General features: G+C 40.1%; 1 protein-coding gene across 2 annotated transcripts in view; it reads right to left on the reverse strand.

Moving 5' to 3' along the window:
* PIK3R4 (phosphoinositide-3-kinase, regulatory subunit 4) overlaps window positions 1-12,849 on the reverse strand; it is a 78,472-nt gene that overhangs the window by 20,355 nt on the left and 45,268 nt on the right. For both annotated transcript variants that reach the window (XM_010856744.1, XM_010856745.1), the window contains exons 10-13: window positions 12,086-12,287; window positions 9,995-10,182; window positions 9,059-9,269; window positions 3,147-3,312 (exon numbers count right to left, since the gene is read on the reverse strand). In XM_010856744.1, coding sequence (XP_010855046.1) covers window positions 3,147-3,312; window positions 9,059-9,269; window positions 9,995-10,182; window positions 12,086-12,287 — 767 coding nt within the window. The remainder of the gene's footprint in view (window positions 1-3,146; window positions 3,313-9,058; window positions 9,270-9,994; window positions 10,183-12,085; window positions 12,288-12,849) is intronic.

The following is a 12,849-nucleotide window of genomic DNA, read 5'->3' on the forward strand; positions in this document are numbered from 1 at the left end:
AAGGGGACAACAGAGGATGAGATGGCTGGATGGCATCACTGACTCGACAGACATGAGTCTGAGTGAACTCCAGGAGTTGGTGATGGACAGGGAGGCCTGGCGTGCTGCGATTCATGGGGTTGCAAAGAGTCGGACACGAATGAGCAACTGATCTGATCTGATCTGATAAATCTCTTTCTTAAAGGCTCCCTTCTGTTGCAGTATGACATAACTTAAATGGTTTCTTCTCTCTTCTTTTCTGACTGCTCTCTTCCTATCCCCAAAATTCAATTTTGTAAAGTTCAGGCCTCAGGTTAACCCTTTACTTCAGGGAAGCCATATCACTCAAAAACTTCAACTTCTAATACTATCTCAGACTCTAAACTATGTAATCCTAACACTGATAATTTCTTGCACTACTCTTCATTGGAATAACACTATACTTAGATGTTTTACCATCAAATTTGGCAAGTACCAAATACATCAGTGTTTCCTAAAATCGAGACGCTAAATGAGCCAAAAATGGGGGAGCACAAAGAGCATATATGGAAAATACAGTTTAGAATACTACAAAGGATTAAATTTTAAAAATCTATGTAAAAGTTTAAAAAAAAAAAAAAAAACACAGCAATTTTTCAAGAATTAGTCCACAAAGGAAAAACTAAAAGTTTAACTGAAATAAGAAAGAAGCAAACGGCAGAGCTAAGATCCAGATGGCCTAAATCACCGATGCAATTCAAGGAGAAAGTCAGAGCTGCAATGGGGTGGTCAGCCAACATACTGCATGAGGGAAATACCCAGGCAGTCAGAAGGTACTAGTGAGACTGCCTAAGAAACACAGCACCGCTTTGAAGGCCTCCTTCTCCCTCATCAGCTCACAAAGGCACATGATGAGGGTAACACTTCCTATTCCCTCGCCCTCTTTCTCTCCCTGGACCTGGAATGAAGCATCTCCAAGCTAAGGCTTACAGTCTGCTCTTACAGACAAGAAAGCCCCCGTGTCCAGAGGACACCCATTCTCCTAAACATCATACAAACGTTCCAAAGACTATAGTTACTGCCAGCTGAACTGCCACATTTTCTGGTTTACCACTGCCTAAAATATGACACGGGGACAAAGGCATGGCTCTGTGATAAAAAGCATCTGGAATTAACAAGAGGTTTCTGCAAAGTTAATGGATGATTCCAAGTTTTTACTTGAGAGGCTTACTCAAACCAATTAAACTTACCCTACTAATAAAAGCAAAAATGAATACAACTAATGATGATAATAACAAAGAACCATTTGGAAAATAGTTACCAGAGATTTTTAGAACATTAATCAAAATGCTAATAATGGTGGGGGAAAATCAAAAGAATGGCTGTAGGCAGGGAGGAGGCAGGCATTTTATGCAAAGGAACATGAGGGAACATTCTAGTTATGTTCTGTATCTTGAGAGTGGTTTTTAAGTTGCACAAGTTTGTGTATTTGCTGGATCTTTTGGAATGGTTAAGATCTGTGTGCTTCACAGCATACAAACTTTATGCCCAAGAAGAAAGGGAGAACTATAAACAAATATTAGCAATATACATGGCTGAAATTTTTGGGAGAAACGTTTTGATATCTGTGACTCACTCTGAAATACATTTTTAAAAGATGAATTGATAGGAAGATGGATAATTATACGACACAGCAAATAAAGTAAAATTGTTAAGTATTTAGAGTCTTGCCACAAGCATGTGTGTTCACTGGAAAACCTCTCTCGAGGTTTGAAAATTTCATTTAAATATTGACCAAAAAAATTGCCTCATGGAGCCAAGATTATTTTACTGGTTTTCAACTTATGTTCTGACCAACGCAGTGCCAAGAGTGAATGAACATGAAAAATAACTAAGCGTGCTGCAAAGATTAGAGCAGAATTAACAGAACAAAATCATATCAGGTCGGTAAGGAGTAAACTTATTAATTAGTTTATCAAAGATATTTTGTTGACCATTTTGTGGTTACTGGTCAAATGGTCAGTGGTCAATGATTAGACATCAATGACTCAATGGTCATAAACTTGAGCAAACTCCAGGAGAGTGGGGACAGAAGAGCCTGGTGTGTTGCAGTCCGTGGGGTTGCAAAGAGTTGGACACAACTTAACTGACTGAAAAACAGCATGGTCAATGAACTGATAATGAGAAAAGTACCAAAGGTTCCCCACATCTTTTCATGTACATAGATTCAATTTTTGATTTCTAATAGCTTTCTTTTCGGATCCAGACCAAATTAGGCACACAACTACAAAGTTGTACAAATCTAAAATATCTCCCCCATTTATCATAACCTCATCATGCATATGTGAAGAGTCTTCAAGATTTCAACTAATAATTATGTCTGTCTTGACTGGGCACTCTTATCATTTCCTACTTTCTCTGTTGCTCACACTCCATCTAACCCATTCAGCAAATCTTGTTGACGCCAGCATTAAAACATACCCAGAATCTGATCATTTCCCACTATGTCCCCCATCTCGCTCAGTTACAGAAAAAGCCTCCTAATCCTTCTACCCTGCACCTCCTCAGTCTATTCTTAACACAAGAGCCAGAGTAATTCTGTTGAAGTTTGACTCAGATCATGTCTCTCCACCATGCAGAACCATCCAAAGGCCCCCACACCTCACTCAGAGGCTAAGCCCCTCACGACAGCCTGCAAGGCCCTGTGAACTCGGGCCCTCTGACTTCCTTCTCCCTCACACAGACCTTCCTGTTCTTCCCCGAACATGCCAAACATTCTTCTGTCTCTGAGGCCCATGTTTCCTCTGCAGAGAAGGCTCTTTCCCAGGACATCCATGGCATTTTCTCTCATCTTTGTCAGGGGCTTCTTTAAAGGATACCTTCTCCGTGAAGAAGTCTCTAGCCAATTTCTTTAAACTCTAGTCTACCCCACCCACTCACCCTCTACCCCTCTTTTTCTGCTATCATTTTTTCCAATAAAATTTCTTACCATCCAAAAACACAACCTGTTTTACTTACTTACACAATGTTTATTGTCTGTCACCTCCCACTGACGTTAAGTTTCCCAGAACATGTATTTGTGTCTATTTATCACCACTGTATTCCTGGTACCTAAAACAGTACCTGTCACGGAGTGAGCACTCAGTGACTGGGTCGGGGGGTGGCCTCTCCGCCTAGGTGCAGGTTACCTGGTGGTGGTGGTCTTCCCCTCCATCTTCTGACTGTTCCAGATTTTCACTGTGCCATCATTTGAACACGTGGCAAACAGTGAATGCTCGTCAGAGACTCTAATCCGATTCACAGCAGACTTATGTTCGTGAAGATGTGCCACAAGTAGCCCCTTAGGCCGCCACCCTGAGGAAAACCAGGAGCGTGTCTTAAGTTTCAGTTTACAGATACAATCTTCCCTTTACGCCCAGCTACAAGCATCAACAGCCAACAGGAGAACAGTTCATAAGAACTAAACAAAGGGTCCCAAGAGCTAGTCAATACTGAGTGGCCTACTGGACCACGTCAGATATTATTGCCTACGGAGGAAGATATCCTTTCAAACAGCCTTAGAAAGACTGCCCTAGGGCCTTCTCCAGCATCTAAGAGGGCACACTAGCCATCTGCTACCAGGAAAAACCCCAACTACTTGCTCAACGGCAAGAGGTAATGACTACCTTGATGTAGAGAAATGGGGCACTAGGGAGAGAGCCCACTCCAAAAGCCTCAAAGACCCAGATCTATCACACCACAGTGTGATCTTGGGGTACTTAGGTTTCAATTCCCACAAACGTAAAATGAGGGGGAAATTACTCAACCCACACAATGACTGTATGGGTAAATGAGATATAAAGCGTCTAACACTGCCCCAGGTCCACAGTAAAACCCAAATGTGGACTTCTTCTCTGCCTGCAATCATATATTCTATGACATCAACAGATTGGTATAAACAGGATTATAAATAAGGCTCAGAATACCCAAGGATTTTCTAGTACCTCATGACATCTATACACTCTGCTCGTGTATATTCTTTTCATGAATAATTAATATCCTCTAGTAAACAACAAAGTCCCTGAGACCAGAGACTATGTTTTATCCATCCTGTATCATTCACAATATCCAGCATAGGTCTTTGCATATAACAATCTTCAATGTTTAATTAAAAAAAAACTTTATATTTGGGCATAACATTTAATAATATTTAATATTAATCAATTTTAAAAAAAAACCTAGGGTGTGGGATGGGATGGAAGGTAGGAAGGAGGTTCAGAAGAGAGGGGACATACATATATTGTTCACTTGCTCAATCATGTTCAACTCTGCGACACCATGGACTGCAGCATGCCAGGCCTCCCTGTCTATCACCATCTCCCAGAGCTTGCAAAAACTCATGTCCATTGAGTCAGTGATGTCATCCAACTATCTCATCCTCTGTTGTCCCCTTCTCCTCCTGCCTTCAATCTTTCCCAGCATCAAGGTCTTTTCTAATGAGTCAGCTCTTTGCATCAGGTGACCAAAGTATAGGAGCTTCAGCTTTAGCATCAGCATCAGTTCTTCCAATGAATATTCAGGATTGATCTCCTTTAGGATTGACTGGTTTGATCTCTTTGCAGTCCAAGGGACTCTCAAGAGTCCTTTTCAACACCACAGCTCAAAAGCATCAATGTTTCAGTGTTCAGCCTTCTTTATGGTCCCACTCTCACATCCATACATGACTACTGGAAAAACCAAAGCTTTAACTAGATGGACCTCTGTTGGCAAGGTCATGTCCCTACTTTTCTAACACACTATCTGTGTTTGGCATAGCTTTTCTTCCAAGGAGCAAGCGTCTTTTAATTTCATGGCTGCAGTCACCCAAGAAAAGAAAATAAAGTATGTCATTGTTTCCCCATCTATTTGCCATGAAGTGATGGGACCGGATGCCATGATCTTAGTTTTCTGAATGCTGAGTTCTAAAACAGCTTTTTCACTCTGCTCTTTCACCTACATCAAGCAGCTCTTTAGCAGCTCTTTGCTTACTGCCATAAGAGTGGTATCATCTCCTTATCTGAGGTTATTGATTTCTCCTGGCAATCTTGATTTCAGCTTGTGCTTCATCCAGTCTGGCATTTCGTATGATGTACTCTGCATATAAGCTAAATAAGCAGGGTGACAATATACAGGCTTAACATATTCCTTTCCCAATTTGGAACTGGTCTGTTGTTCCATGTCTGGTTCTGTTTCTCCTTAACCTGCACACAGATTTCTCAGAAGGCAGATAAGATCATCTGCTATTCCCATCTCTTGAAGAATTTTCCACTTTGTTATGATCCACATAGTCAAAGGCTTTAGCATAGTCAATGAAGCAAAAGTAGATGTTTTTCTGGAACTCTCTTACTTTTTTGATGATCCAACGGATGCTGGTAATATGATTTCTGGTTCCTCTGCCTTTTCTAAATCAAATTTGAACATCTGGAAGTTCTCAGTTCACATACTGTTGAAGCCTAGCTTGGAGAATTTTGAGCATTACTTTGCTCAAAGTATGTGAAATGAGTGCAATTGTAGTTTGAACATTCTTTGGCAATGCCTTTCTTTGGGAATGGAATGAAAACTGACCTTTTCCAGTCCTGTGGCCACTGCTGAGTTTTCCAAACTTGCTGGGATATTGAGTGCAGCACTTTCACAGCATCATCTTTCAGGATTTGAAACATCTCAACTGGAATTCCACCATCTCCGTTAGCTTTGTTCATAGTGATGCTTCCTAAGGCCCACTTGACTTCACATTCCAAGATGTCTGGCTCTAGGTGAGTGATCACACCATCGTGGTCATCTGGGTCGTTAAGATCTTTTCTGTACAGTTCTTCTGTGTATTCTTGCCACCTTTTCTTCTGCTAGGTTCATACTGTTTCAGTCCTTATATCTGCCCACCTTTGCATGAAATGTTCCCTTGGTATCTCTAAATTTCTTGAAGAGATCTCTCGTCTTTCCCAGTCTATGGTTTTTCCTGTATTTCTTTGCACTGATCACTGAGGAAGGCTTTCCTATCTTTCCATGCTATTTGCTGGAACTCTGCATTCAGGTGGATATATCTTTCCTTTCTTCCTTTGCCTTTTGCTTCTCTTCTTTTCTCAGCTATTTGTAAGGCCTCCTCAGACAGACATTTTGTCTTTTTGCATTTCTTTTTCTTGGGGATGGTTTTCTTCACTGCCTTCTGTACAATGTCACAAACCTCTGTCCAGAGTTCTTCAGGCGCTCTATCAGATCTAATCCCTTGAATCTATTTGTCACTTCCACTGTATAACCATAAGGGGTTTGATTTAGGTCATTCCTGAATGCCCTAGGGTTTTCCCTATTTTATTCAAATTTAAGTCTGAATTTTGCAATAAGGAGTTCATGATCTGAGCCACAGTCAGTTCCTGGTCATTTTTGTTGATAGTATAGAGCTTCTCCATCATCAACTGTGAGGAATATAATCAATCTGATTTTGGTATTGACCATCCGGTGATGTCCATGTGCAGAGTCAGCTCTTGTGTTGTTGGAAGGGGGTGTTTGCTATGACCAGGGCGTTCTCTTGGCAAAACTGTTAAGTCTTTGCTCTGCTTCATTTTGTATTCCAAGGCCAAACCTGCCTGTTACTCTAGGTATCTCTTGACTTCCTACTTTTGCATTTCAGTCCCCTATAATGAAAAGGACATCTTTTTTGGGTGTTAGTTCTAGAAGGTCTTGTAGATCTTCAGAGAACCATTCAACTTCAGTTTCTTTGGTGTTAGTGTTGGGGAACAGACTTGGATTACCGTGATATTGAATGGTTTGCTGTGGAAACGAATAGAGATCATTCTGTCGTTTTTGAGACTGTACTCAATTACTGCATTTTGGACTCTTTTGTTGACTGATGGCCACTCCATTTCTTCTAAGGGATTCTTGCCCATAGTAGTAGATACACTGGTCATCTGAGTTAAATTCACTCATTCCAGTCCATCTTAGTTCTCTGATTCCTAGAATATCGATGTTCACTCTTGCCATCTCCTGTTTGACCACTTCCAATTTACCCTGATTCATGGACCTGACATTCCAGGTTCCTATGCAATGTTGTTCTTTACAGCACCAGACTTCAGTTTCACCACCAGTCATATCCACAACTGGGAGCTGTTTCTGCTTTGGCTTAGCCTCTTAATTCCTTCTGGAGTTATTTCTTCGCTCTTCTCCAGTAGCATATTGGGCACCTACCAACCTGGGGAGTTCATATTTCAGTGTCGTATCTTTTTGCACCCAGAAGTCAATACAGTAATGTAAAGCAATCATCCTCCAATTAAAATAATTTTTTAAAAAAGCTATACTGAAGGATCTATGCCTGCTAAGTAACGTTATCTTAAAATCAACTTATTTCTTTTACCAAGAAACAAACCTGAAACCAAGACCATTGCCAAACCCGGCATATTCAACCGAAAAATACCATTCCCCTTGCATCTCTAGGTCACATGTGTGGAAAGAACAGCTGAATGTGATTTCCAGGGAGGATATGCTGGATTTGAGAATACTAAAAAATACTCTGCCATGAAGTCTAGACAATAGAACAGGCTAGGTTGAACATTTCCCCCAAGAGAAAATCAATTTCACAAAACCACTCAAGTGTGGAAAGGAAAAAATCAAAAGTCCAACAGTCATTGTACATTTCATGAACCACAAAATCTGATACCTTTTCTGGGATTACTGAATAAAACGTATAGCTTCACTTAGGTATAAAATGCGACTTATAAAGACAGATTCTATAATAAAATAGACAGAGCGTGATCAACAGTTTTTGTTTTTAAAGCAGGGCTGATAAACCATATTGAACTGTATTATAGAAACAAACATTCCCGGGTATTTATTTTCTTAAAAAAAAATTTATGTGACTACCAGACCACTTAATAATATTTCTGAAATCTTTAAATCATTGGTCTCCACTGGCATTTTTCCTACATTCACAACGGAAGCCTGTGGGAACTCATGTGGTTTTTCAATCTCTACCCAATATTTTGACCACTTGATGCAAAGAACTGACTCATTTGAAAAGACCCTGATGCTGGGAAAGATTGAAGGCAGGGGGAGAAGGGGACGACAGAGGATGAGACGGTTGGATGGCACCACCGACTCTATGGACATGAGTTTGGGTAAGCTCCCGGAGTAGGTGATGGACAGGGAGGCCTGGCGTGCTGTGGTCCATGGCATTGCAAAGAGCTGGAAATGACTGAGCGACTGAACTGACTAATCCACAAGCATATATTTCGTCTCAGTTTTTAAGATACATTTTTATTATTAAAACTATATAGAAATTCATTAAAAACGTTTTTAAAAATCTGCCAGTCCAATATGAGAGATGAGCTCCATCACATAACACTGGGCATGTCTGTTAACACAGCTGAGGCACAGTTTCCATCTAAAATATCTCAAGTTTCTTTAAATTTTCTCAGAATACAGAAGTGTTTTCCCAAAAATCTTAATGTTGACGATTGCTGAGTGATGGTTGGTTATAGGCGATTTTGATTTATTTTTAAAGCACTCATTATTTTTCAAATGTTTCTACCTATTTTTTAAAGAAAATTCATAGCTATTAAACCCTTCAGAAATTGAAAGCCAGAGTTTACTCAAGGAGGTCTCACATTTAGTGAGAAAGTGGCACGACACTAAGCAGGCAGGTAAAACCCAGCACTATGAATGGGGAACATGCACCACAGACAGGATAAAACAGTAGGTAACAGGCCTAAAAGGCACTGCCAGAGCCAAGATCCAAATTCCACAAATAATGAGTTGGGATTTCTCACTTCTTGGTTCTTCCTGTGGGCTTTTATATATATATATATATATATTTTATATATATATATATGTAAGTATGTATTTAGGTTGCACCAGGTCTCAGGTGCAGTACGCAGGATCTGGTTCCCCGACCAGGGATCAAACCTGGCTTCCCTGCACTGGACGCGTGGAGTCTCAGCCACTGGACCACCTGGCAAAAACATTAGGTATCGTGGGCTTTCAAAGTGACAGCTTTGTGATCACTTCCTCTGCCAGTAACTGGTACCAGTTTCTTCCACTGGATTCCAGGCCCTGGCACCCAGGCTGGAATACCACTGCCCGTCAATGGCACACTTACCCGGTGGCGGGGGTTTACTCTCCCACTCAGCGTTTTCCATCATCTGCTTAGCTATCCTCTCGGCATTGCACTGCTCCCGTTTCTGCTGTATGAGCTGCTGAAGCTCAGTTTTACACGTTGTGATCCGGATCTGGTAAGTGGACGGTAAAATTGTACTACTTAAAACCTGTATTGTTGGTTTTCTATTTTGGACATTTGTCACTTCTGGAATCTGCAAAACCAAAAGAATAAGTATCTGTGTCGTAAGTACAGTATGTTTGATGATTAAAATGTACCCATGTTCTATTTATTACACCAGACTTTTGTCCTTAGTTATGTACCAATTTTTAAATCCATCTAAATACAGGGACATATTTTTCAGTGAAAACCTAATTAAGATAAAGTTTAACCACTAATTCCAAATCTCCATATTTTAAAAAAATTATCAGTGTAGGAATAACATTAAACAAAAATATTCATTAATTTAACTGAAAAAAAGAAAGAGAATTTTATCAGTTCATTCAATTAAAATATATTGCCTAGGGAAGAATTACTGCAAATTAAAAACTTACTTCAAATATATCCAAATCATGACATTTCTCACACAGAGTAAACCTGGGACTTTTCTTAATAGAAGTATTTTTGCTATCTTACAGATGTAACTATGCTATATTAAATGAAGAATAAAAGAAGATTTTAAAGGTTCACTGCAGCCTATGAGTAGAATCATAGTTCATAATGACGACCTCACCCCAGTTTCAGATCACCTTATTTGGTGCTTTCAATACTAGATTTCTCTTTGGCTATGAAAATAAACCTCTTCTGGAAAGAAAAACATCCTTCCTAAAAGACAAGTCACTGTATTGATTTTTCCAGTACAGTACACAGCCTTTAAACATCCAAACAGTAGAATGAGATCCACAGACAAAAAGCGCACTACTGCCGGGATGACAATACCTGTGGAGAAGTCGACAAAGGGACGCAGACAGCAGCGGAGGACTCGGAACGAGGCGGCTTCCCAGCCGGCACCACCTCCTGATCACTCCCTTTAGGCAGGGCCTGCTGCATGCTCGGTGGCTCCAGAGAGCCAAACATGCTTTTCCACTCTTCATTGACATTTGAGTCTTGTTTAACATGTTTTCTAGCTATGAAAAAAGATCAGAATAATCTGAAGGAAGCATCTATGACAAATCCGTGCTTTTATTACTCTTTGCGTGTGTGGGCTGGAGGAAGGGGGACAACATGGACTTCATGAGGGCCGATTTATTTATATTCACGCATAAACATGTTAGCTCTCATTTCATCTCTAGGACAGATGGACAGATGCACTTTCAGTAGTGTTAGTAATCAGACCTAACTGCTTCCTAGTTGTCCAAGGCTAGCTCAATTTCAAGGAACCACTTTATCTGAAGAACCAACAAAAATATAACATTTTCAAATGTCCTGACTACACTGATAAATATGACCTCTCTATATCCAGAATCAGTTACATGGGGTGAAGAAAAGAAAAAATAAAAAGTCATTTGCATTCTTATGCATATTCCTTCACATGTCTGTCAGCGTTTCTATGAGAAATTTCCAGAACTGAAAATATAAGTCAAATAGTAAAAAATAATAATATTAATAATATGTTCAATTTATAAGCTCAAGAACAATGAATTTAGTGAAAATGCCCATTCCCTGCCGCTTGCTGACAAGCATCATCAGTCTTCACTAATCACAAAGGCAGAGAATGGCATCTCATTTCTATTTGCATTCATTTCACTGTTTACCTTTTAAATGTGTATCTCTATTCTATAACTTGTATGTTCAAATCCTTCACTATTTTTCTTTCGGGAGCTTGTGGTTTTTCTTACGAATGGTATAAATGCTTAACATTTTATGGCTATAAGTCAGGGGTCCCCACCCCCAGGTCATGGATGGATAGGAACCAGGCTGCACAGCAAAATGTGAATAGCCAGTGAAACGGAAACCAACCTCATCCCTCACCCGTGGAAAAACTGTCGGCCACTGGTGCCAAAAAGGTTGGGGACCGCTGCTGTAAACCGTTAATAGTTAAGTTGCAAATACTTTATTCCAAGTTCAACAGTTAGAGGTCTTTTCTTTTTTTAAAGTAATTCATCAGCTGCCCTCAAAAGCTGATACTAGAATGTTGTTGTTAGGTTGTAAATTGTGTCCGACTCTTTGCAGCCACATGGACTGTAGCCCACCAGGCTCCTCTGTCCATGGGATTTTCCAGGCAAGAACACTGAAGTGCGTTGCCATTTCCTTCTCCAGGGGATCTTCCCAACCCAAGGATCAAGCCTGTGTCTCCTGCATAGCAGGTGGATTTTTTACCACCCAGCCACAGGGAAAGCCCGATGCTCGAATATAAGGATTTTAAAAGGCATGTACTTAGAAGTCAGTATATCTCCAAAAAAGGTTAAAGGGAAGAATGCATGAGATTTTAAAACCCTCACACAATCAACATCAATGTCACAAGAGCCAACAGGTTTAAATCTCAAGACTTAAAACCATGAAAATTCCATGTACAGAGGAGCCTGGTGGGCTACAGTCCATGGGATCAGAGAGTCAGACACGACGGTACGACTAACACTTTTACTTTCAAATCATGAATGCATCTCTCCTTTGCAAGACTATTCAATTCACTGGCCATTACCCACTAGTAACAAGATAGGAAACTTTACCCTCTTTTTACATAGACTATTGACCTTGGGTTGGTGCTTAAAGGATTAAAAAATAGAATTTTGCCTTCAATCATATACTGCCACAGAGGCAACTAGGCTTTGGAGTCAGACTTTGGATTGAATTCTGACTCCACATGTACAAATCCATGAATTTGGAAAGTTACTTAATTTCTTAACTGTATGTCCACTTCTCCACTTTTCCTCTCCCAAGTCTTCTTGCTATTAAATATAAATGGAGTCATTCACTCACTGTATTTGAAAGTTCTATATGTGAGAAATGTGACTTCTTAGTTTTACTACTAAAAACTTATGAAATAACTAGTAATAACAAGCTAACACGCACACACAGAAATATACTAACCTCGCTTGTCATCTGGTTCCTGTTTGGTTTTAACAAGATCAACTTGTCTCCCAGTTATACCTAAGGCTGCCAAATCAATTACACCTTTCTGACTACTATCATGGAGATGACTCTGATCCACTATATTGGCCTTTGCCTTGTTAGATTTCATCATGAAGTCTTTCAGAGCCAAAAGCTTGTCTTCCTCTTCCTCTGTCATTCCCTAAAAACAAATAAAACCTAGGTTATTTTGCAAGTAATAATAGGCCTCAAAATGACTCACAACTGAAGGGTCAAACCACTCAATTTAAAATTTAAGAGTGAGAACAGTAAAATGAAGCAAGCAAAGGCAAGAGAAAAGGGAATTATCAATACAGAACAACAGTACTCTGATCTCGGAGGACACTCTCCCTCTACCGGGCATTTTCTACTTTGTATCATGATTTATATCTTAACATTCTTTCTAACAGGCAACATTCAAATACAATTCACCTTTGAAATCTCCACAGAACTTAATACAGTGCCTGGTAGACCTTTAATGTATAACTTCTGCAAGTGCAGGAAGCAGAAGAAAGGCTGTGTACTTGGACTTTGTCCCTAGACGTGTTGGACTATGTGGTGGGACACTGCTGGGAAGGCACTCTGTGATACATAACGCATTCTGAGCATTCTCAACGCACGCCTCATGGACCGACAGGCAAGTCTAAGCAACACACTGGCATCCTAAGGTAACAGGAAGACTAGAGTCAGGCCGCTGTGGTTCAAATTCCAGCCGCATTACTTAC

The sequence above is a fragment of the Bison bison genome, unplaced genomic scaffold (genome assembly GCF_000754665.1).
Source record: "Bison bison bison isolate TAMUID 2011002044 unplaced genomic scaffold, Bison_UMD1.0 scf7180017864374, whole genome shotgun sequence".
Classification (NCBI taxonomy): Eukaryota; Metazoa; Chordata; class Mammalia; order Artiodactyla; family Bovidae; genus Bison; species Bison bison.